At 40.5% G+C, this 23,589-nt stretch overlaps 1 protein-coding gene across 1 annotated transcript in view; it reads left to right on the top strand.

Moving 5' to 3' along the window:
• COL4A6 (collagen type IV alpha 6 chain) overlaps positions 1–23,589 on the top strand; it is a 145,671-nt gene that overhangs the window by 107,850 nt on the left and 14,232 nt on the right. The window contains exons 10-27 of the mRNA XM_076347367.1: positions 287–322; positions 461–502; positions 1,365–1,457; positions 2,504–2,557; positions 3,969–4,028; positions 4,952–4,996; positions 6,240–6,293; positions 7,613–7,682; positions 8,421–8,531; positions 9,361–9,510; positions 11,118–11,222; positions 12,132–12,292; positions 13,277–13,456; positions 13,931–14,114; positions 19,329–19,400; positions 19,820–19,927; positions 21,085–21,306; positions 21,550–21,711. Coding sequence (XP_076203482.1) covers positions 287–322; positions 461–502; positions 1,365–1,457; positions 2,504–2,557; positions 3,969–4,028; positions 4,952–4,996; positions 6,240–6,293; positions 7,613–7,682; positions 8,421–8,531; positions 9,361–9,510; positions 11,118–11,222; positions 12,132–12,292; positions 13,277–13,456; positions 13,931–14,114; positions 19,329–19,400; positions 19,820–19,927; positions 21,085–21,306; positions 21,550–21,711 — 1,909 coding nt within the window. The remainder of the gene's footprint in view (positions 1–286; positions 323–460; positions 503–1,364; positions 1,458–2,503; positions 2,558–3,968; positions 4,029–4,951; positions 4,997–6,239; positions 6,294–7,612; positions 7,683–8,420; positions 8,532–9,360; positions 9,511–11,117; positions 11,223–12,131; positions 12,293–13,276; positions 13,457–13,930; positions 14,115–19,328; positions 19,401–19,819; positions 19,928–21,084; positions 21,307–21,549; positions 21,712–23,589) is intronic.

The raw sequence follows: 23,589 nt of genomic DNA, 5'->3' as shown, positions 1-23,589 counted from the left end.
AGTTGCTTTTTCAAGATACTACAAGAGAGTTTCCACTGGGCAGAGGTAAAAACAAACTACGTGTTTGTTGCTTTTAAACTGAAGTTTGTTCTTAATTAACCACAGTACCAAAGGGCTATGCTGTCTATTATAGATGTGAAGACTTGAAGATCATGTGTATCAGTTACTTTTGCTTTGGGGGCAAGAGGTGAAAGTTCAGGTACCACTGCAGATCCCAGCATTGCTCCAATTGTGTGCATCCTAATTAAGTCAAAAGAAATAAAGTCTTGATCTTGTTCACATTTAGGGTCCAATGGGTCCCCCTGGGCCACCGGGTCCAAAAGTAAGTACCTACCTTCCCTGTCTTCTTTCTACACCTGATTGTTGGCTTTTTTAACAGTGCTGTGGGCCTAGATGATAGTGATGCTGTTGTTGCTGTTGTTTTATTATTCATTCATCATTGTTTTTTTTTCTCTCCCAGGGTAACATGGGATTAGGCTTTCAAGGAGAGAAAGGAGAAAAGGTAGGTGAAACTTTTCCTGCTATTGAAAAAGCATGAAATAATACTCTAGTGTTCCATCATAGCTTGATCCTCTAGAAAGTGCTAGATTCTAGCATTTTCTTCTTTTCCTTTTTCTTTTCTTCTCTTGGACAGTCCAAATACTAGAGTCTTGCTGGTTCCTTATCTGTTGGTACACAAAAAAAGGATGGGAGCTTTTTCTGGATGAAGAGGGGGAAGGGGAAAATCTCGATTCAGTGTGGTATTTTCATGGTTATCAAGACATAAGGTCCTTAGACATCTTTTGAATCTCTGTCTTTCAGTTTCTTTGGACCCTCACCTCTTGTATTGAATTATTCTACTGACCTCATTCTTTTTGGGTTTCATAATATTCTTTGGGTCAACCGATGTGTAATTTATAGTTTCACTATCCTAAATGGGTGTCCTGCAGTCTGTGTGAGAGTTTACACTGGCAAAATGGGGCTTCTCAAAGTTCTCAATTTGGGACTTGATTCTGCTGCTGTTAAAATCGGTTCTCAGCATTCTACATTTCTAATTGTTTCTTGTCTTCTTTTTTTTCATATTTCTCCCCAAAGTTTTTCTGTAATGTTTTCCTGTTGATTCAAAAGCTGAGCCTTTTTTTTTTTTCTCCTTGCTGTGTTTTATATCCACAACTCTTCTGAAACAGATTTAATGCATTTTGTTCATCTTCATTTTCAGTCTGATCTTTTGACTTCTGTGACCAAACTCCTGTGCCAGCATTCAGGCACACAGATATTATGTACGTGGGATATAATTAGAGTGGCTTTTTTCTGATTCGCAAGCCATTTTCATAGGAAATCAAACATGTACTGCCTACATTAATAGCTTCCTCTTTTGCCAACAGGGCGATGTAGGGCTGCCTGGCCCTCCAGGTCCCCCACCATCCACTGGAATACTGGAATTCATGGGATTTCCAAAAGGGAAGCAAGGAGAAAAGGTCTGTGAATTCAGTTTACAAACCCTCCCCCTCCCCATGCTCCTTCATTTAAGGCTGAATGAAATTACTGGACAGTGAAGGCTGTTATATTTCCAAATCAAAATCATTTTCTGTACTATTTTAATCTGTCAGATGACTATTGAATAAAAATATTTTTAGCTCAGAGCATTGTGGACTACTGGAGAACACATACCGCTCAGAAGGAGAAATCTGAAAGCTATTTAAAGGTTTTCGTCATTAGTCCTAAAAATAAATGAACTGTAGTTTGTTTCTATTTGACCTGTGAAATTGTGTCAACTGAAGCAAAAAACCCAAATACATTTAGAAAAATAAATAAAAAGCTCCAACTCTTTTGGTTTGGCTATGATGCACACTACTCTGAAATAATCAGGTTTCTCTCCTTTACTTTGTTATCCTGGCATTTACTGAGATACATATTTAGCTTATCAGTGTTTTTATAGGAGCTGTATGGATCTTGAGTTAAAGATTCTCTACACGCATGAAATTTAGGCATACTAAATTAATCTGGGACCTATACAGGCTGTTTGGGAGCCCAGTCTGAGCTTGCCTAAGCCCCTGCATAAGTCACGAGAGATATTGTCTTACTTGGTGGAGTTACATTAGCGTGAGGTGAGATTCAAACAAATGCCATTACTTTTGGCTCGCTCTTGAATTTGTAAGCAGGATTGTGAAGACATTATGCTATCTCATCGTGTGTTATTTTGCTGCTTTCCATGTTCCAGTTCCCTAGATGATGATATCAAATGCTTCTAGTTTGACTTCTAGCAGTGGACAGCAGTAGAACAACAGTTCCCAAGGAGTGGTCTTTGAAGCCGTGGGAAGTGGTCACAGACAATCTGTTGCATGCACCGGCACTGTGCTGAGAGACACTCTGTCTGGCACATGATGACACAAATCAAGTATACTTGCTGACAAACAAATTACAAGGTCTTACTTTAGGAGTCAGGAGCATGATGGGTGGATTGGGGAAAGTCTTCCTTTCACAGGGACAGTGATTTATTGTGTTTACCACTTCCCTTTGTCAGGGTGATCCAGGCCCTCAAGGATTCCCTGGAGACAAAGGATTGCCTGGCGTGCCGGTAAGGACAGAGGAGAGTTTTTAATGTATGCCTAATACGGGTTAGATGGTTCAACACCCTCTGAATAGCTCACAAGGTCTCTGCAGGAGTTTCTAGGCACCAGAGTACTTTGAAAATCTGATTAAAATGTCCACAAGACTTTTTGAAGACTGTAATTGTAATCTGGTCGGTTTTTGTCCTGGAGATACAAAGAAGATAATGCTGTCCTACTAGAGACGTTACAAAGCAGCCATCATTTCAGTGCATGTAATCTGCAGTTTGCAGAGACCTGCAAGTAGACAAACCCTTTACAAGGCCACTTGATGGCAGTGTTTCTTGATGTCCCACAGAGAGGTAGACATACTTACAGAAAAATCCTAATTTTTTTCCTTTAATTATGTGTAAACATATTTTTTGTTATTTTACTTTAAAGTTGTAAAGCACATGCAGATCTTTCTGTCTGTCTATATACATCCAGTTTTAAAATGGGCTGTTTAACATTAGTGCTCATAAACTCAGGGATGTGTAGCAGCATCTCTGTATGAATCAAGAACAACAATTTATCCCTGGATTCCAGAGAGCTATTTCCCAGCTTATAACCTTTTGTAAACACAGGTTATTTTGATAAGTTTAGGGAATAAATATTTTGTGGAACTTCTGACTAATAAGATAAATTGTTTGCCAGTTTCTTCAACGTACAGATGTTCTTAGTAGAAAGACATGCAAGAAAAACCTGTACATGAAGCACAGTTTGTTATTAGCCTTTCTGGACATGTTCCATTATGTCCATGTTTAGCTTTATGCATCACAAGAGGCCCATTGAAGCTGGTGGGGTTGAACATATGTGTGAACTTAACCATAAGATATTTGAAGATTGAAGCCTGAAAATCGCTTAACTACTGTAACTCTTACTAAAATTAAATCCTGGTGTTCTATCTCTGGATTTGATACTTCTTGCTGACTGGGAAAACCACCAAACATTTGCAAATGTTGAGCGTGCAAATGCTAGTTTTGTGTCATTCTTAGCTTTTAGAAATGAAAAAGGGTGCTCTGAGCACTCCCTTGAGCTGCTGCTGTTAAGAAATGAGATTTGAAATAATTTCTAAATGTAGACTACAATACAGAGTAGCAGTGGCAGGACTTTGCTCTTTATAACATGGGGTTACTTGCATTTGCTGCTAAGAGATGTGCCATGGTTTAAATGGATGGAAGTCATGGGGAATGAAGAAGATAATGTACTGCACATACTGCCAAGTCTGGTTGATAGAGGTTTTCTTTCTGGGGCAAAAGAGTCCCAGCCGAAACAGTCAGTTCCCCTTGTCTCTCTGTTGTACTGTTTATATTAATAGATGGGTTTGTGCTCATTTTGTCTTAGGGCTGTGCTATTCAATTTCAAACAGATCACAGATTTAATGTTGACATTTTTCCTCAGGGCTTTGGAGGTGTTGGAGAAAAAGGAGAAAAAGGTGTACCTGGCTTACCGGGTGGCAGGGTAGGTAACTTTACGAAGTCCTTAAATGCCTATTCTCAAACACATGAACTGGCCTTTCATTAACAGAAGTGTTCCCAAAGCATGTAGGAGTCTCAGACATAGGACTGGGTCGCATAGTAGCCAGCGCCATACAACAACAGAACCAATAGATAGTTCTTATCTCAGTAAAGTCTCAGATTGAAGGTGAGAAGAAAGATGTATACAGACAAGGCAGTCCAAGAAAATCATATGGAAGTATTTAGTGGAGGTCTTGATACTGCAGGGCCTGTGTTTTTCCAGTTTTTTTGAAAGCTTCACAGAAAAGGAAGCTTGCAGGAGGTCCAAATGAAGATAATAAAGAGGCCTCGCAGGGTCTTTAGGGAGCTCTTAACCAGTGCCAGAACCAGCCATGAGAGAACACAGACAGATATTTGGGGAAGAAATGGACAAGCTGGCAAGAGATGTTGGTCTAACTAGTCAATGAATGTGGGAGTTAACAGCATGCTCAGTCACATACCAGCCATAGATTCTTCAAACCACCGTGACCCTGCAGAGACGTGCTTATACACAACAGGAAGATCAAGGCATTCTGTTCTGCGTGTGCAGAATAAATTGTCAAGATAGAAAGTCTTGATCGCATTAAGTTTCATGGCTTTATAATTACAAACTATTAACTTCCTGGTAAGTCGAGACACCATGACTTATTTAACTTGAACCGCTTGAAAGACAATGGCTAAAGAAGAGAAGACTTCTTTTATCAGTTATTTTGCTGAATTCTTTCAATTATGATCGTTAATATTTGGGAGATATGGAAAATCAGTGGTAGCTTCTCCTTTTGAAAGTTTTACCTTTTCATTCTTTGATGCTGATATATTTGGAGCCTGATAAAGTAAGACCAGACTGAGACTGAGCCTCTGAAAGTTATTGGTTTTTTGCTCTTCTAGGGTCTTTTGGGACTGGATGGATCTGACGGGATTCCAGGGAGAAAGGTGAAATTTCTTTTTTTTTTTTACTGTACTTACAATTACAGAAGCCATCTAACTGCTTAAGATCTACTGAATTCCTTATTTAGTGGCTCCAAGTTCTCTGATGGATGAATGCACCTGCCTTATTAAACTAGTGAGAGCTAACTAGAAAGTCCGCATAAAACTCTAGATCCCTTTAACTGTCTCTCTGGTTATCCCTACGTATTCAGAGGACCACCTCCACAGATTGGAAATTGTACATTCCCTCCTGGAACAATCAGCTCTCCCACTTTTCCCCTTTTGGGGATGGAAATGGCCATGTGATCAAGTGGCTGAAAATGTGTTAAAGCACTTCCACTAGCAGATACAGCAGTGGAAGTTGTTCAAGAAAGCAACTTTCAGAAATACAATTTTCATTTTACAGCCTGGAATTCAGTCACTTTCTTGTATCTTTTGTTTTGTGTATGTCCTTTTCAAGATATACTGAAGGTGATGGTATCTCCAATATAATCTAATTCATATCTATGTGTTAAAATTATATGATTAAAAACAAGCCCTTTATGACAAGTTTCTCAACAATACTGTGTATGGGCTATATTGGGGCCTAGAGCTGTTCAAGACTTCAGAATCACAGGCAAGGTTTAAAGTTAAGGTTCACTGCCCCAGAGCTCTTGGAATGTCCCATTTTGTCTGCAGTGGCAGTGGGATTTGCAGTCCATACTGGGCCAGGTTGAATAAGCTACCCAATAGAGAACAGTAGATCACTTCTGTGTAGATTTCCAGCCACATACCCAGAAGGGGAATTTTGGTGTCCCTGAGAATGCTAACAGGAAATGGATAGCTGGAGAGCTGGATCTCCCAGTGTCACTTTACATGTTTTGGTGCCAATAATTTGTTAGAGGGGGAACAGAGTGAAGGGGAAGGTGTGGGCGACAAGGAAAGTAATGTTCTAGACTCCTCACTCCACAAGCATTTCTACGGTTCTGAGAGAACTCCAAGGTGTCCTCCTGATTTGGACACCCTCATGCCTGCTCACAAGTTCTCACCATCTTTACAGCACAAGGAGGCCTAAAGGAGCTCTGGTATTTTGTGAGTGCTGAGAAGTTGATGCCATCAGTTTTCTCTTTATTTCTTCTGCAAATGTTTGGCAGGACAATGAATTGGGTTTGTGATTCAAGTCCAGGCACTGCAGATGTCTCAGCTAACAAATAACGCCACTGTCTTATTGTCTCACTGTGTAACAATGTTCCCCTGTGTGACTTTGTAGGGTCATCCAGGTATTCCAGGCTATCCAGGACTGGATGGAGTCGATGGCATGAAGGTAACTTCTCACATGAAAATACTAAAGCATTGCTTTTTTAAAGATATTTGTGTGAATAAATAAGTATCATTGTCCCAGTCAAATCTCTTCTTTACTTCTGTATCACTGTAATTTTCAGTATGTTTCAGTTCCTCATTTACTTTATTGTTAAGGATAAAAATGAATGGTTGCTGAACTATGAACACTCGGGTATTTTAATACCTTTACAATGTTCATTCGTGTAACTTCATGACTTACAATTGTAGGTGTAGTCTCTCTGGTCTCCCTTATTCTTACACCAATGCCATATTTACTGGACAACTGAGGCAAGATTAGATGTAAGTGGATGTTAAAATAGTTGCCAAAGCTACCTGAAGTCTTAGATCACAGATCTACAAGTATTGACAAGACTGAAAAGAGTATGTTCAATTTCTCGTACTGGAGATAGGCAATGCGTAGCAGACATTTTCTGGGTATCTCACAACTTGGACAGTCAGACCTCCGGAAACTGAGTGGAAAATGGTTGGATAGTAGTTCGCTGTGAAAAACACTTATCTGCCACCAAGATTGGTGTATGGTTGGTAGACGTGTGAAATGCAAGTACTGAAGGGCTTTTTTGTGCGGAGCACATGGAAGAAGTAGTAGTACAGGTTTATGCACAGAGGAGTATTACTGGAAGAAGCAACAAAGTGTGCACTGCCTTGGCTCACTGCGTGGTGTTTATATTATAAATATGATGGCAATTTGGACAACAATCAGATTTTGCACTTGCTGTTTCAAAGAGGATTTGATACTGTGTTAGAGTGAGAGGAAGGAATGATACGGCAGTTTGTCACAACTTGCTTGTTCTACCTCGGTGATTTTATGGAGGAATCCATTTTCCTGGAAGCTCCTATTATTGAAATTCAGGATTCCAAGGCAACAGATAGCTGCAGTGATGAATGCTTTTAAAAATGGGTATGTTCGTAGCAGGTCTCTCGCTTTTACCACAAGGTGAACAAATATGATCTACCCGATATTGGTCAATATGCTGATATGATAACTGGTCTCCAGTACACATGGTATATACTTGTCCGTGCTTCCTATTGAGGTAACGGGATGCCTTCGGAGGGTAGCTGGATAGTAGCAAACACTTCATCTGAAGCAACCATGACAGGAAGTAGGTAAGTCAGGACAGCAGATGATTGTGAATAGCAGAACATTCTTCACCAAGACAAAGAATGATGGTTAGTCAGTGAATGACCGCAGACATTGCTATCGTAATACAGTCTGTTTCCTGACAAGCAGTCTTCCCCTCCATCACCCATCTGAATGTGGCGTGAATCTGTTTTCTTCTACAGGGTGAATTAGGTGACATCGGTCCCCCAGGCCCTCCCATCATTATTGACAGGGAAGGTGTAGTCATTTCAGGTACACGTTTCTATTCTGTTTTGGAACTCGTCTGAAGCACTTTTTCTGGTCCAACGTTCCTTCTTACTATATTTTACCACTTTTCCACATTGTGTATTGGGTCTAACCCATCCCTTGTTATTTTTCCTTTAATTTCTGTATTGTTGGCATACATGTACGTTTGGTCCCATGTTTATAATTTCAGAGTTTACAATAAACCTTTCATCCCCACATTGCAGAATGATATGTTTCAAGGCAGAATGAAATTTGGTGCCTGGGAGGCTGACTGTGTGTGAGCATGGGGAAGTGCTGCGTGTCTACCCATGTGTCTTTCTTCAGTGTACTGAGGAAAAACGGCTTCCTTGTGTTGCTCGGAAATGGGTACTTTGAATGTCATTCTGCTATTATTTGTCATTCAATGTGGTAAGAATATTATTGAGAAAATGAGCTTAATTAATGCCACAGCTGAATGAGGCTTGGATGGGAACAGTCTCTGAAGCTATAAAAGTGAGGGGACAAATTTTATGATCTCTCCTATTCTTCCTCCTTCACATGCCGTCAAGTTTGCAACAACCTCTAACAGGTCAGGAGGAGTTTTTCCCATTATTGTTAACTTTGACTAACAGGCTTACTGCTAACGGCTTTGCAACCTTTGCTGTCAATGAGATCAGTGGCCACCGGGGTAGTTGACTGAACAGAGTCTTTCAGCAGAAATTCTCATGAGATTTTCCTCCTTGTTTTTCTGTATTTGTCTAATAGGTGCCCCAGGTGACCCTGGAAACCCGGGAATATCTGGTCCTCCAGGAGATGAAGGGATCAGCGGTTTACCAGGCCTTCCAGGAGCTCCAGGGTTTCCAGGCCTGGAGAGAGGTAAAGCAGCTGCTAACAGTGTCCTTACCATGCTGTTTTCTGTGTTTGTTGCTGAGAAGACTGGGTAGTAGATGGTGAAGGTATTGGAGCAAGCCTCTCCCTGCCCCTTCTGCTGGCTGATTTGCAGACTGCTGTATGAGACATAGGAGGCAGGGATGACACCCAGGGAAACCAAGTATGTTGACTTGGATGGGAGCAGAATTAGTCCCACAATGATTACAGCCCAGGTAAGTCTTCAGGTGTGAATATTTGGTGTAGCAGTTTACACAGGAGATTGGTTGTTTGATTTCCATTTCGAATGAGTTGATTGGCAGAACCTTTCCTACATTTTAAATAATAGCAAATGTTTTTGAAAAATTTTTTTTAATGACTTTTCATATTTGCAATAGAGAGCTAACGGGTTGGCTAGATAAACCCGCTGTAGGTGGAAACCATTTGTCCCATCAAAGATCTCACTTGAAAGTTTCTGTTTCACTTGTATGTCATCTGTGAAGTCCTGGGCTGCAATGATCCAGAGACTAGGATCTACTAAAGAAATTATCTCACTCAAAGGAAATCAGAAAATAAATAAACCGCAGTCTTACATAGTTAATTGTCTAACTGATCAGTGGGACTTAAACGCAGTCTGTGAAGTTTTTTGGATGACCGAAGGAGTGTGTAAATGGGAGCCAGTTGGCGGCTCTAATTACTGTTTTCCTTTCTGTGCAATTATAAATTGTTCGCTGCTAACATGGTTGCAGTTCAGGGCACAACAGTAATTTTCATAACATTAAAAATACTAGAATGTGTTTGCTGCTGGAGAGCTGCTCATTGTGTCATTGTTGTCTAGATGGAATGGGCCCTGGAGGGTCTCCAGGTATTCCAGGTGCGAAGGGTGAAGTGGGAGAACCAGGAAGAGGAGCGATTGGATTACCAGGCACTCCCGGCAGAGGTGGTTTACCGGGTCTGCCAGGAGCACCAGGATTGCCTGGTTCACCAGGTATATATATTTTTAACTTCTATTTTTATATTGGATTCAGAGTGAAACAAGACAAATAATAATTTATATATTTATTTCTTTGTCAGTGGGGATTATTCATCTGTAAATTTTAAATGTTTGGTTGACACCTCATTGTGATTGCAACTCACGAGCTTAAGTATACATATCAGCAGCCACCCATCTGAAGTAAGAAAATACGGCTAATTATTGTTAGAGCGGTAGCCTGAGAGACTGAAACACAAGGTTGCGTAGACACAATTTATGACACAGAGGACTTTGACGTTCTAGGCTCGTCTCCTACTGGCTTAGATATAGAATAGACCATGACCTTATGAGCATCTGGGGTAAATGTCTATTCTTGTGAGTAGGTATTTTGGGTACCAGGAGTCAGATAGGATGCCTGAAGAGACACTTTTCAGACCTAAGGAAATAGGATTTTATTTTTACATGTTCATTTGTATGGATGCCCTGTTTGGATTAATTATGCATTGTTTTGTTTTCCTCAGAAATTGAGTATTACATGAAAAGGGCTGATTTTACACAAACCTTGTGTTTTACCATTCTGCCATAAACTGAGGTCAAACAGCCTGTTTTATTTTTGAGAGCCAACCTTTCAAAACAGGGCACACTCCAGTGATGGAGCCAATGAGCATGGTCTGATGAAATGATTTTCTGTGGAGAATAAATAAGTGCTCTCTTATCAATAACTGTTTGTTAGTCAAATCCGGCTCGTTTTTCTGCAGAGTCTGTAAAGCTCTTGTAGCTGTTTTTAGCTGATGGTTGCAGTTTGTTTCCATGGAACATCAGACGGGTGCTGGTCAGCACTCCGTCTTACTGTTGTCATTGAGGGGAAGGGTTTTCAGACACAGTAGTTTTAGATTATGTTAGATCACTTTCCACTGCTGTTTCTGTCAGCTAATGTTTCATTCTATTCAGCATATAAAGAGATGTAGAAAATAATCCTGCAGTTATAAAGTGAGGGACAGGGCAAGTCCCCTGAACCTTTTTGCTGTTCAGTCTCTTTCCTGAGCTGCAGCATCTTAATGAGAAGTTGAGGAGCTCTGCAGAAGGCAGGTAGCCCTGGAGATGACTCTGCCATGCCAGCAGCAGCAGAGACACCGCTTATATATGATAGCTTCTGTCCAACAAAAAGGGCAATAGCCAGTCATCGCAATCACCAATACATTGATTTGACCCTTCAACTTCTATCCATATGAGTCTCAGCTTCTCCCAGAGCTGTAAAGGCACATCTGCCATGAACGAAGTCATTTGCCCTTCTTTAAACAACCTGTTCACAGTTTGGTTAGTTCTTCGGCCAACTGTTAAGTCTTTGAAAAAAGTCTAATGGTAGAACAGTAGAGGAATGAAACTCTGTTGCATCCACATTGTGAGAGCTTTTGCTTTTCTGTATGAGAAGCTAGAAGCAAACATATGGCAGAGGAGTGCAGCCTGTGATACCAACCAAGTTCTATCTCCTTGTGTAACTTCCACAGTTGCAGTTTGATCCAGTGCCATTTCTGTCAGTTGCATAACTGACATTGTAAGTAATTAATGAGCTGGAAATCTAGCCTTCTCATGGCTTTTGCTTGCCTTCTTTCTGCATATAGGCCCTTCATTCCCCCCAGACACGATCCTGGATGGAAGGACTGGGGCCCCAGGGGAGCCTGGACAAAGAGGGCTGCCAGGAGCTTTGGGTCCAAAGGGGTACAAAGGTAATTGACTCCTGTTTTGGGAGAGCCTTTTAGCAGTCATTGGGCCTCAGAAAGATATTTACACATGGTAATATCCTAAGGTATGGGGTGGAAGTGTCTTTACGACAAATCACAGGAGGTTGAGATGGATTAAAGGAGCCAACAGCCTTTACAATTTAGAGGGAGGTGTGCCCAGCACTGCCAGCAAAATCCTATTTCCTACTTCCTACTCTGCTCAGGCAAATAAGCAGATAAACATCTCATACCCAGAAAATTAGCTAAGTAAGTTATACTTTAAAGCCATAAGATGTAGTGAGAGTTAGAAATAAAATCTTGTTCACTGCTTTTTGCAATATAGACTGGAAAGGACAGAGAAACTTAATTTTATTCTCCTCTGTGCTAAAAATGATGAGGATTTGGGTCTTAGTTTGTGACAGAACCAGTGGCAAAAGCCATGATGACACAGACATCACTGTGCTTTGTGGTTGTTTGGATCCATGGCCAGTTATGATTCTGGGAAATATAAAGATATCCAGCTGAGGGTCATTGTAACATACTGTGAGTGGGAGTATGGACTTGCTTTCTCTGACATATAACTATCTCTTTAAAAAAACACAAGACTTCTGTCCTAAAACTCTCCTAAAACCATCTGTATAGGAGAGTCTAAATGTTTGGGAAGAGTTCAAGAAGTGCTGACGTTCATCTGCACATGGTAATTTGGTGATGGGTATTGCACAGAAATTAACCTGGACAGAACCTGAGCTCCGCTTGCTTGACATTCACATCACCTGAGCATAGTAGGCACAAAATCAAATCATATGAGAATGGCTTTGTCCTAATTTAATCAAATACTGCTTTTTGAGTTCTTGCAACTGAAAAGGGTCTTTATCCAAATGAAACTGAGTTTGGAGTGTTGACTGTATTTTCCAGGAGAGGCAGGTGATTGTGCTTGTGATGGAGGAGTTACAAGAGCTGGTCTAAAAGGCATCTCAGGTCCACCAGGTCCATCGGGAAGCCCTGGTGTGCCTGGGGTTAAGGGCATTGGTGGAGACCCAGGCACTGTGGGCGCACCAGGACTGCGAGGCCCTCCGGTAAGGCAGGAAGAGTTTATATTGGTTGTCATGAATTAAAGGAGAAAAAAGTGCTCATGTGCAATTGCTGGTGCTGATTGTAGTGAAAGCAGAACACATTTTTTTTGCATAATTTCTTCTACTTGTTTGGATTTAAAAAAAAAAAAAAGCAACCCAGAAACTGATCTGTGAAAAGAAGCTGAAAGTAGAGAAATTATCACCTATAAAAAATGGGAGAAGAAATGGTTCTTAAGTTCTGAGAACTGCATGTTTAGCAGTCGAGAGAAAAACAGTAACAATTATACATGCCAGGGCTTCTTGGCCATAGGCATACATGGATTAGACCCAGGGTTCTTCCTAAGTGAGGGCTGGCTGGGGAAGCAGATATGCAGATATACATCTGCACCAAGACCTGAAAAATCGAATGGTGAGATCTTTCCACATCATTGCTCATAGCTGTAAAAACTGTGTGCCTTAGATGCAGTCTCCTCCTCAGCTGCTGTATGCTAAATACATTAGTGAGAGTGTTTTTTTATGAAAGAGCAACGGTAACAAACAGGATTTTCCAAAGCGCAGAGCATTGCTCATTGGCAGTATTTACTTTTGAAAATTGTAGTCCATAAAGACACCAGTCTTTTTTCTTCAGAGTATGTTTATCAGTGTCAGTAAATGCAGCACACCAAGTAATAGGGAAGAAGATTCAATACTTGGGCCCCGTTATATCATGAGTGGTGTAATGTTCCCAGATGCCATCCAAGATTGCTGTCTCTATAGTGCTATATACCAGGGTTTGGCTTGCCACTGTAAAGCTGTAGTGACTTGATTGAAACATTTGGAAATAATGAAACCTCCTCTTTTTTATTTTTTTTAGTGTAATGTATACAATAGGAAACCCTTTGGTGATTCTAGCTCCAGTCATTGTGTCCTGTCCTCATATGACATTTTTGAGAAGCAAAGCCTTTTCTATCTGTGTTCATATTCCTGTTTTTTTCTTTTGGTCTGTAGGCTTCGGCTGGTCAGCAAGGTCTTCCAGGCCTTAAGGGAGAAAAAGGGGATTCATCCTACGCAACAGGCAGAGGTGCTCGTGGGGACCGTGGTGCCACAGCACCCAGAGGACCTTCAGGCATCCCGGGAACCCCTGGCAGGGATGGACTTCCAGGCTTGCCAGGCCCACCAGGCCCTCCAGTAAGTTCAGATTGATTTAGCAGCAGTGCTTCAGAATTGGAATAAGGAGCAGAGACAATAGAAAGGCCTGGTTTACTAGTCCTGATTAGCCCTGTGGTAAGCCTCCAAATACATAAAAAGCTCACAGTCCCTGAACACAAATTTGACTTGGTCAGGATTAATAATTGGCACTCATTATGCCTCTGGCTACCCAGTCAAAAGATAAACTTCCAGTAGTGGGGTAGAGCCTAATGCTGTTTTATGTTGTGTCCTAAAAGATAAAAGACACTGTAGGCATAATTATGAGTCAAATCTTGGAATAGAAAAATCACACCAGAATCTTTGAAATAATGATGGATAATTTACAGTGGTTTCCATGTACCTTCCTAGGCCCATCTGAACCTTGCACAGAGCTGACCAAACTTATGCATTTGTTAAAATTATAGTGGTGTATATTCTTTGATTTTCAGCTGTAATTGTCTTTGCTGTGTACAGGGTGATGGTGGGCTAGGTTTCCCAGGTGAAAAAGGACTGCCAGGATTACCTGGCTCCAAGGGCCATCGTGGAGAAACTGGTTCTCCTGGCGTTGGATATCCAGGTCCTAGTGGAGTTCGTGGGCCATCAGGTGACCCAGGAATGGATGGGTTTCCAGGACAAGCAGGTCTTCCAGGCCCTCCAGGTAGGTGTTGCTGGGTCTGCTCTTATTTTGAAAAGGTGCAAAGCTGCTACAAGTCAAATGGCACTCAACTTACTGCTGTGCTTGTAGCCAGGCCAGAAGATTGCATTAGATTAAAGATTGCTCTTTAAATTAATTGAAACTGGTTTGTGGGCTCACCAGACCTTACACAGCAGTCACAGCTTTCTCAAGCTGTCATGCTCAGGAGGACACAGATAATAAGCAACAAATACTCAAACAGTACTCAAATAGTAAGAGTGTTGGATGGAGCTACTCACTGACTACTGCTGGAGAACCCTTTTACACCAAAGGTAGTTAGGAAGATTGATAAAAAGAGGTTTTTAAAAAGCGCAACCTCCTTCATTGTCCAGGTAAAAATAATAGCTCACTGGTATTGGAGACTTATGAATCAGTTTTCAGAACTATTACTGTTATTGAAATAAGAAGAGTTCCAGATATTTTTTAAAAGAAGAAACTGTAGTACATTGTATGTACAAACAGCCGTTGGTGAATAAGACATTGTCATGACAGTCAGGTAGGGAGTTCAATTATGATTGGTGCAACCAGCTCTGGGCTGTTTGCTTCCTGAGGTACTACAGTTTGGCTCAGCTGGTATGTCATTATACGTACCTAAAGCGTACCATAATGACAAGTAATAAAGTCAGTAAATACAGGTTTGATAATGTTTCATGTATGATGTTTTATGTTCATTCTCAGAGTTCCAAGTGAGTTACGTGGAAAGTCATATGTCTAAACTTTTATGGAAAATGTTTTCATAACAAAATGACTACAGAGAGCTAGTCCCAATGTCTTGATTCCATGTCAGCCATTTAAATATAATTTAAGATAAACAGTATTTTTTCTTTGCCGCTGCTGATTTTCAGTGTATCTTCCATTCTGTGTATGCTTAGGCTTCTAGGTTTGTAATTCTGTCAGTATCAATAATGCAAAATCAATAATACATTTGCAGGCATAATATTGTTGCATAGGTTTCTGAACTGATAAACTGATGTTCTGAGTTCAAAAACCTTGGCGGTAAGACCACTGCAGTATGAGGAGTTGGCAGAGGAATCTTAAACCCAGGGGGAGGTGAGAGATAGGCCAGAATAGCACTGGGAAGGTTGCACGGACATGCTGGGTGGCATGTTACCTCACATCAGTGTCATGCTGGGTTGTTGTTATGGGGTGAGGAGACAGCTAGCTTAATGTCCCCCTGGAACAGTCTGCATAAGCTTTTTTTCCAATTCAAGTCACATGCTAAATGCTAAAAGCTTTACTAATTCATAGCTATGAATGCTTACATCTTTGTTTGGTAAATTGTCTCTTACAAAATCCACTAAATTAAAATTGCATTGTAAGATAAGTAAAAGTAAAATGCTCTGTACATGATGTGAACTCTAGATATTCTGTGGAGCACATCAGAAGCCAGCTTATTATGAACGCTACATCAAAGCTTTGCTAACAATGAATGGTCCTTTGTAGAAAAGTATCTATAGTCAAAATATGTGGGAAAGTGTGAATAAGTCATTAGCCAGTTCAGTTTGCACCTCCATAGAGATGTGTAAGAAGACTTGTGAATGCATCATTCCCTCCATACTAGGAAATAATTTACATACATTAAAAGACCCTTTGATATAGTAAGTTTCATCTAATATTAAAGAAATGTGTGTGGGTGGAAGAAATAGTCATTTCTTGTACTGCCCAGACTGAAAGGTCTTATCGTGAAAATGAGGAAAGACATTTAAAAAGAGACTGTGACCTACTGAAATTACAACGTCAAAGGCAGCACTGAGGAATTTTGCTCAAGTTCATGCCACGTGCAGTAAAACAGGGTGAAACAGTCTTTCTTTGGAAAAGTCTAACTCAGTATTTTATAAAAAGCTAGACTGATTTTACCTGGTATTATGCAATTACTCAAAAATGTTGGAACTGCCCATGTTTCGCTTTTTGCCTGACATGATGGTTTCATAATTGTTTAATTTCCTTGATACTGGGATATTATTCTATAAAATATGATAATGTAGGTTATTGAGTAGCTGGGGAACACTAAGTTTTGCTTATATAATTTTTACACTAAGCCTTGCTTACATCATTTTGCAAAACACACAAACAGTCCTATTTGCATTTCAGTTATCCTCACATGAAATATCCATTGTTCAAGTATTCTACTGCTGGCTAATAATGTAAAATACAGAATATGCTGTTGTACAGAGTTGTTTTTGGAAAACTCTCATAAGACAGTCCTTAAAGCCATGTGATGTGAATGCAACAGTATTAATTAAACTTCCCTTTCCATGCCAGTTGCTGCCCCGAATGCTCGCTTTTTGAAAAATGTCATTCTTTATTGTGCTGTGTCTGAGGAGGAAATGTCTCAGAGATGGACCTCAACTTCTTATTTTATCAAGCATTCAGTGTCAGGCTCACATAGGATTGCAGAAGACCAGAACTGGACTTTTTATTTTGTGTCCCTACCATTTAACTTCTACTTTATCAAAAGAATGCCCTGTCAAAGTGTACCCACGTTCAGGCAGCAATGTGTGTGTTACATCTTGCAATCATGGTATTAGGTGCCCATAACGGTTTGAAGCATAAATTGGATCATGGGTATTTTAGTTTTGAACCTCTGTTCTTAAAGCTAGTGCTGACTATAAAGACGAATTGCTGTCACAGATGAAAATAGAGCACTCTTTGTCTGTGTAAGAATGGAAGTGTTATTGCAACTCTGTGTAGATATGTTATCATGAGTATAGTCATTTTTAAATGAATTTTGCTGTCAGTGAATGCCTTACATCAAGATAAAAGCAGTGAATTGAGAACTGACCCTTGGTTCTCTCACATCAAAGTAGAAAATGTTCTGATGTTTCCTTCAGAATTTGCATAGCATCTCAATATGTGAGGAGATTAGACACCCTGGGGGTTGCGTTCCCTCTTGTTCCCTGCTACATCCCACTTTCCACATGAGCCTTGCTTGTTTCTTTATACTAGAGCTGATACCTGTTGGCAGCCCCCGACTAGCTAGAATTTGAGATTAGGATTGTTCTTTCTTCTCACAAGTCTGAATAATGAAATCAGTCACACAAGTCAGAACAACGAAATCATGAAAATTAGGGTTGAGGGTGGAATGAAGGGGGGTAGAAGTGGGAGGTCAAACCAGAATCACTCTCTGTCATTTGGGACCGTGAGAGAGGGATGCTCAAATCTGCCTACCCTGACTGGGTTTGGGGCTGGACCCAAAACTGAAAGCTTAACTTTCCGTCTCTGGTTGGACATAGGCATCGAAGTCAGAAGATTTTCACACAGCCTTTTGGGAACTGAGTTGGAATCTATTGAGAAGAACACAAGAAGAATGTCATTGAACCAGTTCTTAGCACTGTTTCAACCAGAAAATTCGCAGGAATCTTTACAGCCTTTGCACCAGAAAAGACGTATTGGGTTACTTTATGAGGTCCTGGCCTATGTCATTTTGAGACTCCTATTCCCACTGTCAATGTCGGAAGCAAAGAGCCATATTTATTATCCATACAGAAGTCCACTGATTTGATTGGATTTATCCAGGAAATAGTTTGACTCAGGTCTTTTGTTAATAAAATTTGTTAGTCATCTGAAAATGTTAATCTTTTCTGAAAAGTGTTTAACTCGTGTTGCTGTGCTGGAAGAAATACTTCCAGTGTTGCCTGATTTAGACCAGATTACCTCCTCAGGACCAAAAGCAGTCACAATTCGGAGTGCTCTTGGATGGCTGATGAATAAATTTGGCTTGTCAGTCTGGGAATGGAGCTTGAATCCTGCAAAGAGAGTTGTAAGGAAATGAGAAACAACGTATCTGTGATACCTGATTGTCTCATCCTTAATTGGCCTTGTAGTTGATGCCAGATTTAAATCAGCAAATATTGGGCAACAGTGCAGTTAGGCAGCTGTTTCTCTGTGCATATAAAAGTGTTCAGAGTAATGAAAAAAACCACCTCTCTTCCCCAAATTTGCTTTAGTAGTCATCTTTTGTATGTAATCTCTCTGACTAAATAGCTTTTAAAGTCCTGTCCTTTAGATTTTCATTTTTAGAAAAAAACCACCTCTCTTCCCCAAATTTGCTTTAGTAGTCATCTTTTGTATGTAATCTCTCTGACTAAATAGCTTTTAAAGTCCTGTCCTTTAGATTTTCATTTTTAGAAAGTGTATCTATGATAGTTAAAGGCTAAGCCACCTGTTACAGCATAGGAGCTAATTCTATAGTTCTAGCACAGACTCCTTTTAAAATAACTGGAAGCATTTCTGGAGTTGGGAAGTCTTGAATTAGTTTTTGTGATAATAATTTCCGTGACTGTGTGAATGTGACTTCAAATTGTCAGTGACCTACAAGGAGGAATGTTGGAAGTGTTTGAGATCTTTCAGGTAAATCTGATGTGCTAGCAACTCTAATAATGCCACATAAATTTCATCCCACTGAAGAGGGATTGCTAGTACAAACAGAGCCTTTTTTTGAGAGGTGGAAGTCAGTCAAAGAGCTTTGCAATTGCTGAGTCTTGTTCGCTGCTAATAAACTTTTAAGCCATGTGGCTATTTCTTAGTCTGACAGACTGTAGAAGAAGCAGTTGGAGAGTAAGGCTGAAATAAAAAATCCTTGCTATTCCTCCCTCCATGCATGCATCTCTCTGGCCTAAACTCTTGGGTGACAGATTTTTTTAAACATCTGTCAATATTCCCTAGATACGTATTTTATCTTACATGTGCACATTTATTTTAGAATTTCACACTGTAGCGTACTGTTTTTATACAGCTTAGAAACATCCTCAATTTTTAAAAGTTAGGAACACCTGTCAGCTGCCACTGACTTTGAAAGCTCTCAGCCTGGACGTGAAGCGCTATGAGTCACAGACTGCCTTTTCGATGCCTGTTGCATAGCCTCTACCACAGGGAGGACCAGTTGCTGAGTGGAAGCCATGGATATCATGCTACAAGTAGTCCACAGCAGTAGCTGCTACCTTTTACTGGTCATGCAGTAAGTCAGTAGTAGGGATGAGATTAGACCATTGCTAGGCTCCAAATGCCTTTTCTTTTCTTTAACATGATATATTTGAGATGTCAGCAGTTTGATGTGTGTAAGTTCACTCACAGCCACTTATGATATGTCCTGTAAAAAACATCTGGATACTAAATGTTCCTCTTCTGACCGTCTCTCTGAAAGGGACTGTGTGCAACCTCAGTGTTTCTTTGTTTTAGGTATCACCTTGCCCTGCATAGTTCCTGGAGCATATGGGCCCCCAGGGATTCCCGGCTTTCCAGGACTGCCAGGTAGGGAGACAAGCTGATTGTAATGCACTGGCTGACTACCAAGAAGTACTTACTGCTCAAGGAAGATAATACCTGCTAATTAATCTCCTCTGAGTGATAGTTATTCCAGAGAGTTAACTGGCAGAACAATGCTCTTTTTTTTCCCAAAGAGACTAGGCTTAAATCTTAAGGAGGATCATAATGACTGCACCATTTTTTCCCTTTCAAGTAGCCTCTGAACACAAACCCTCTTCTTCTGTGTTTATGTAGCTGATGAAACAGCCATAGCTTTGAGACTTTATTTAGCTTAAATTGTGTATCCAGCAAGTGTTTTCAGCACCAGCTTTGCAGAAAAGATCTGATCCTGTTTTCTCGTGCTGTGTTTTTGTCTTCCACTATTCATTCATTGATATTGTTTATTAATATATTTTTACCCTTAGGTCCCAAAGGCAGCAAAGGCTTTCCCGGCATTCCAGGCCAACCTGGATTACATGGGTCAAAAGGACAGCCAGGGTCTCCAGGAATAATAGGCTTGCAAGGGGAACCTGGTAAGAGGGAATTTACTGGAGTTCTTTTTATTGTCTGATTAATGTGTACAATATTTTATCAAAAGAGTTGTCCAACCTTCTAGGCCACTTTTCTGCCTGGTACATTCATAATGCCCCATTGAGAGCCCCATTGTGCTCCTTCCAAATTCAATCTCTGCAAGCAAATGGTTGCAGCTTGGAAGAAAACAAAAGAAGTGTTCAAGATACTTGTTACCTGCCTATAATATTATATCGCTGCTGGAAGAAAAGAGGACAACCAACACAATTTGCTTCTCCAGAGACCGTCGTCATGTGCTTTGTTACAGTTTAGGTTAACTACAAGTTTATTGTGACACTTGTTTTAAGCCATGTGGTACTCTGGTAAAGGCACGCTGTACACGGTGCTTGGACTCATTTTACCTGTGGGAATTTCTGATGGTTGTATAAATAAAAAGCAAGAAGCCAAGGTGGTGAGGGAAGATTCCTAAAGCTAGGTTGCTCTGTATCCATCAGGTTTGTCTGGATATGGCTGAAGAAATCTCTTATCCTTTCACTACATTAAGGGGGGATGTCATCTTTATGGGGTCACTGATTTCATGACATAACCCCTGAGCAGTGTGACACATCCACACAGCAGTTCAGTTTAGTGTCTGCTTGGTACAGGGAGAGTACTTTCCAGTCCTCCTTGTACCAAGGCTGCCAGTGTCTTCTGCCCCGCAGTGCCAGAAGTTTTCTCACATAGAGGACAGAGTAAAAATGGTGTGATGAATATATCATCTTTGCAGCTTTTGTGGTTGATAGTGGTAGTGAGATACTGCCTGTCTGTAGCCTGAAATGGCCATCTTCCTCCTTTTTTTGTCCTTTTTGCCTAATCTGCCATCTAGTGAAACCAAGCTTGTAAAGCTACAACTAGCTGCAGCTCCCAGATACTCCTAAAGTATTCTTTTCTTTAAAAAAAAAAAAAGAATAATATGAAAGGATATTCTAACTGTTTTAAACAGTTTCATCACTTTCTGTCACCAATTATTGTTTCTAATTCAGTACTGAAACATTCTGCGACTTTCCAAACAACTTTTTCTTGCATGGAAATTTTTAAAATGTTGATTTTGTTAGAGATGCTATTGGAAGCAGATATTCTGTACTTCTGCTGAGTGACATTTACTGTTTTTCTCTTTAAGGCTTCCCTGGGCCTCGAGGAGAGCAAGGGTCACAAGGACTTCCAGGACTGGATGGAACAGATGGTTTGCCTGGGAAAATGGGTGCTTCAGGCTTAGCTGGAACGAGGGGAGCTCCTGGAGATGTATTTGGTGCTGAGAGTGGAGCGCTGGGAGAGCGTGGCCGACCTGGACTCCCAGGTGATAAAGGGCTTACAGGTGATCTTGGATTTCCAGGACCGAAAGGTAAGCACTGATACTGCTTGTATCTGGGAATATCAAACTGTCTCTCTTTCAGAAATCTTTCCTCTTTCCAATCTCTTTAAGATACTGTGCTAGCAGTCCTCTAAGCTGCTCACAGGTGGCGGTTTGCTGGTTTTCTCTTAGAATCTAGTGCAACTCAAAGGCTTTTATTAAAACCTCACTTTTTAATTAAAAGTGTGACTTTTGTTTTATTTGTTCTGTAACCTCCCACCTCTCTGTTCCCAGGGTTAGATGGAAGACCAGGCCTCCTAGGAATTAAAGGCGAACAGGGTAATCCAGGATATTCGGGTGTCCCTGGATTGCGAGGACCTCCTGGTCCTGGAGGTCCTTTTGGCATTAAGGGAAAACCAGGACCCTTGGGGTCAGTTGGCCTTGCAGGAGCACCAGGTATGTAATGTCTTCAAATGAAGACAAGTAGCTAAGCTGAACACTGCAATGTTGAGGAAGTGTGGGAGAGATTTGGCATTTGCTAGGAGTGAGCTCCTACCTCTGGTTAGGGGTAACAGAGTGCAGAATTTGAGCCTTTTGCCTCTGACTGCTGGACGACTCCTGCCTTGAAATGGTGCCCCAAGGCTGTAAGAAATACAGCAGAAAGATAGGAGAAAGCATCTTAAATGTCTTGATATTTTTAACATCTCTGCTTTTACATGCTGGCTGTATCATTGACTAATCTTCATTTCCCATTTTCATGACGATTAATTTCTAATGTATGAGGTTGCTTGAAATGTGACTTTGATAGATTGAAAAATTGTTGGCTTTCTCAGAATGAGTCTTCTTAAGTCTTCTCTGTCTTTCTCTTTGCTGGGGCAGAAGAGAAGTTTATTTCCCTTCACTTTAAGGGGAAAAAACCCACCACTTGAGTACAGCAGTATCTCTCAAGCTGCAGTGACTAAAGTGTTTCATGATAACAGTATATGCAAGACTTGAGAACCAAGCAAAGAGGGACCTGGGAATTAGTAGATAATGGTCTGTGACATAACTCATCTGTTCTGACATGCAGAATGACAGTGCTGGAGCACAGTAACAACAGATGAATGAAAGCAGTAACGTCGTTTGAGATTAAAATCATAGAGTTTTAAAGTGGGTTTTTTTTGATGTTAACATTGCTTTTGCCTCTCTATTTTTTTACATTTTTGGACTGTATGTCATCTATGACTTTCCTTCAACCATTTTTAAAAACCTCCCATTGCTAGGATGATAAGCTCCAAATGATTAAGTTTTCTGCAGCTGTAGTCTCTCTGAGTCATTAATTTCTTTTGTACCCTTGTTCTTTCTGTTTACATATTTTGTCTGTTTTTTCCTTCACCATGTTTCTATTCCATTTATCATCAACTCTCCATTTCTGATGTCACACTGTTTGGTTTTGGGTTCTTCACATAGGCTGTCAAGGTGAGAAAATGCAGTGTAGCATAAAAGCTCATGGACTAACAACCTAGCTTTTAATGCTACAAGAATTGTATTGACTATAGGTGATACCCCTTATTATTGCTAATCAAACCAGAAGGCAAAGAACCATTGGAGTGAGAATGCTTAGGCAGTAACAAAGCCTGAAGCCTATAATGAAATCCTTAACATATACAGATTTTAAGTGGGTTTTTTTTTCTTTGTCTTCTTAAATAAAGCAGCCATTTCATCTTCTGCTTTAAAAAGTACTGGGTTGTAGCTTAAAACATTTAAGCCCTGAGTATAACAAAGCTCGTATATGGGGTGCTACCGCTGCAAATGCCATTTTTCAGAAGCCACCTGCTTTTTCCTTCTCTTCCTCTCTTTGGATCTGAGCATTCTGTTTTCAATGGTTTGAGCCTTTATTTAAAATTGTAAACCGTTACAAAGTTTCAGCTAGAAACATTCTGAAACTTTTAGAGGCAAAACAGTGGGTATGATGTTGGTTTTGTGACAGCACAATCAGAAGCTTGTTCCCTTAGTGAGCAGTTTGCTCTTGAGAAGTAACACTTTAACTACCACAGTGGAAAAGAAACTTGTAAAAACAAGCCTTTCCAATTGATCTCTGGTTCACTCAGAGGATGGGGGTAGGTAGCAGAAGCTGGCATTAATGATGCTCCCCATTCTGGTTTGGCTGCCTTGACGATAAAGGTAAGACTGGTGCGCTACAGTTTAGTGTCTGGTAAAGGAGATGAAAATGGATACATCATAAGGGGTTTCACTCTTGCCAGTTGTGTAGTGATGTAGGCAGTAACCCTCTTCATAGGGTTTTAGATGACTATTATTATTAGATGACTAATGCTTTTGCAATTCTAAGCTTTA

This window comes from Aptenodytes patagonicus, chromosome 9, assembly GCF_965638725.1.
Source record: "Aptenodytes patagonicus chromosome 9, bAptPat1.pri.cur, whole genome shotgun sequence".
Taxonomy (NCBI): Eukaryota; Metazoa; Chordata; class Aves; order Sphenisciformes; family Spheniscidae; genus Aptenodytes; species Aptenodytes patagonicus.
The sequence above is the reverse complement of the archived record's forward strand: the minus strand, read 5'-3'. Positions and strand labels throughout refer to the sequence as shown.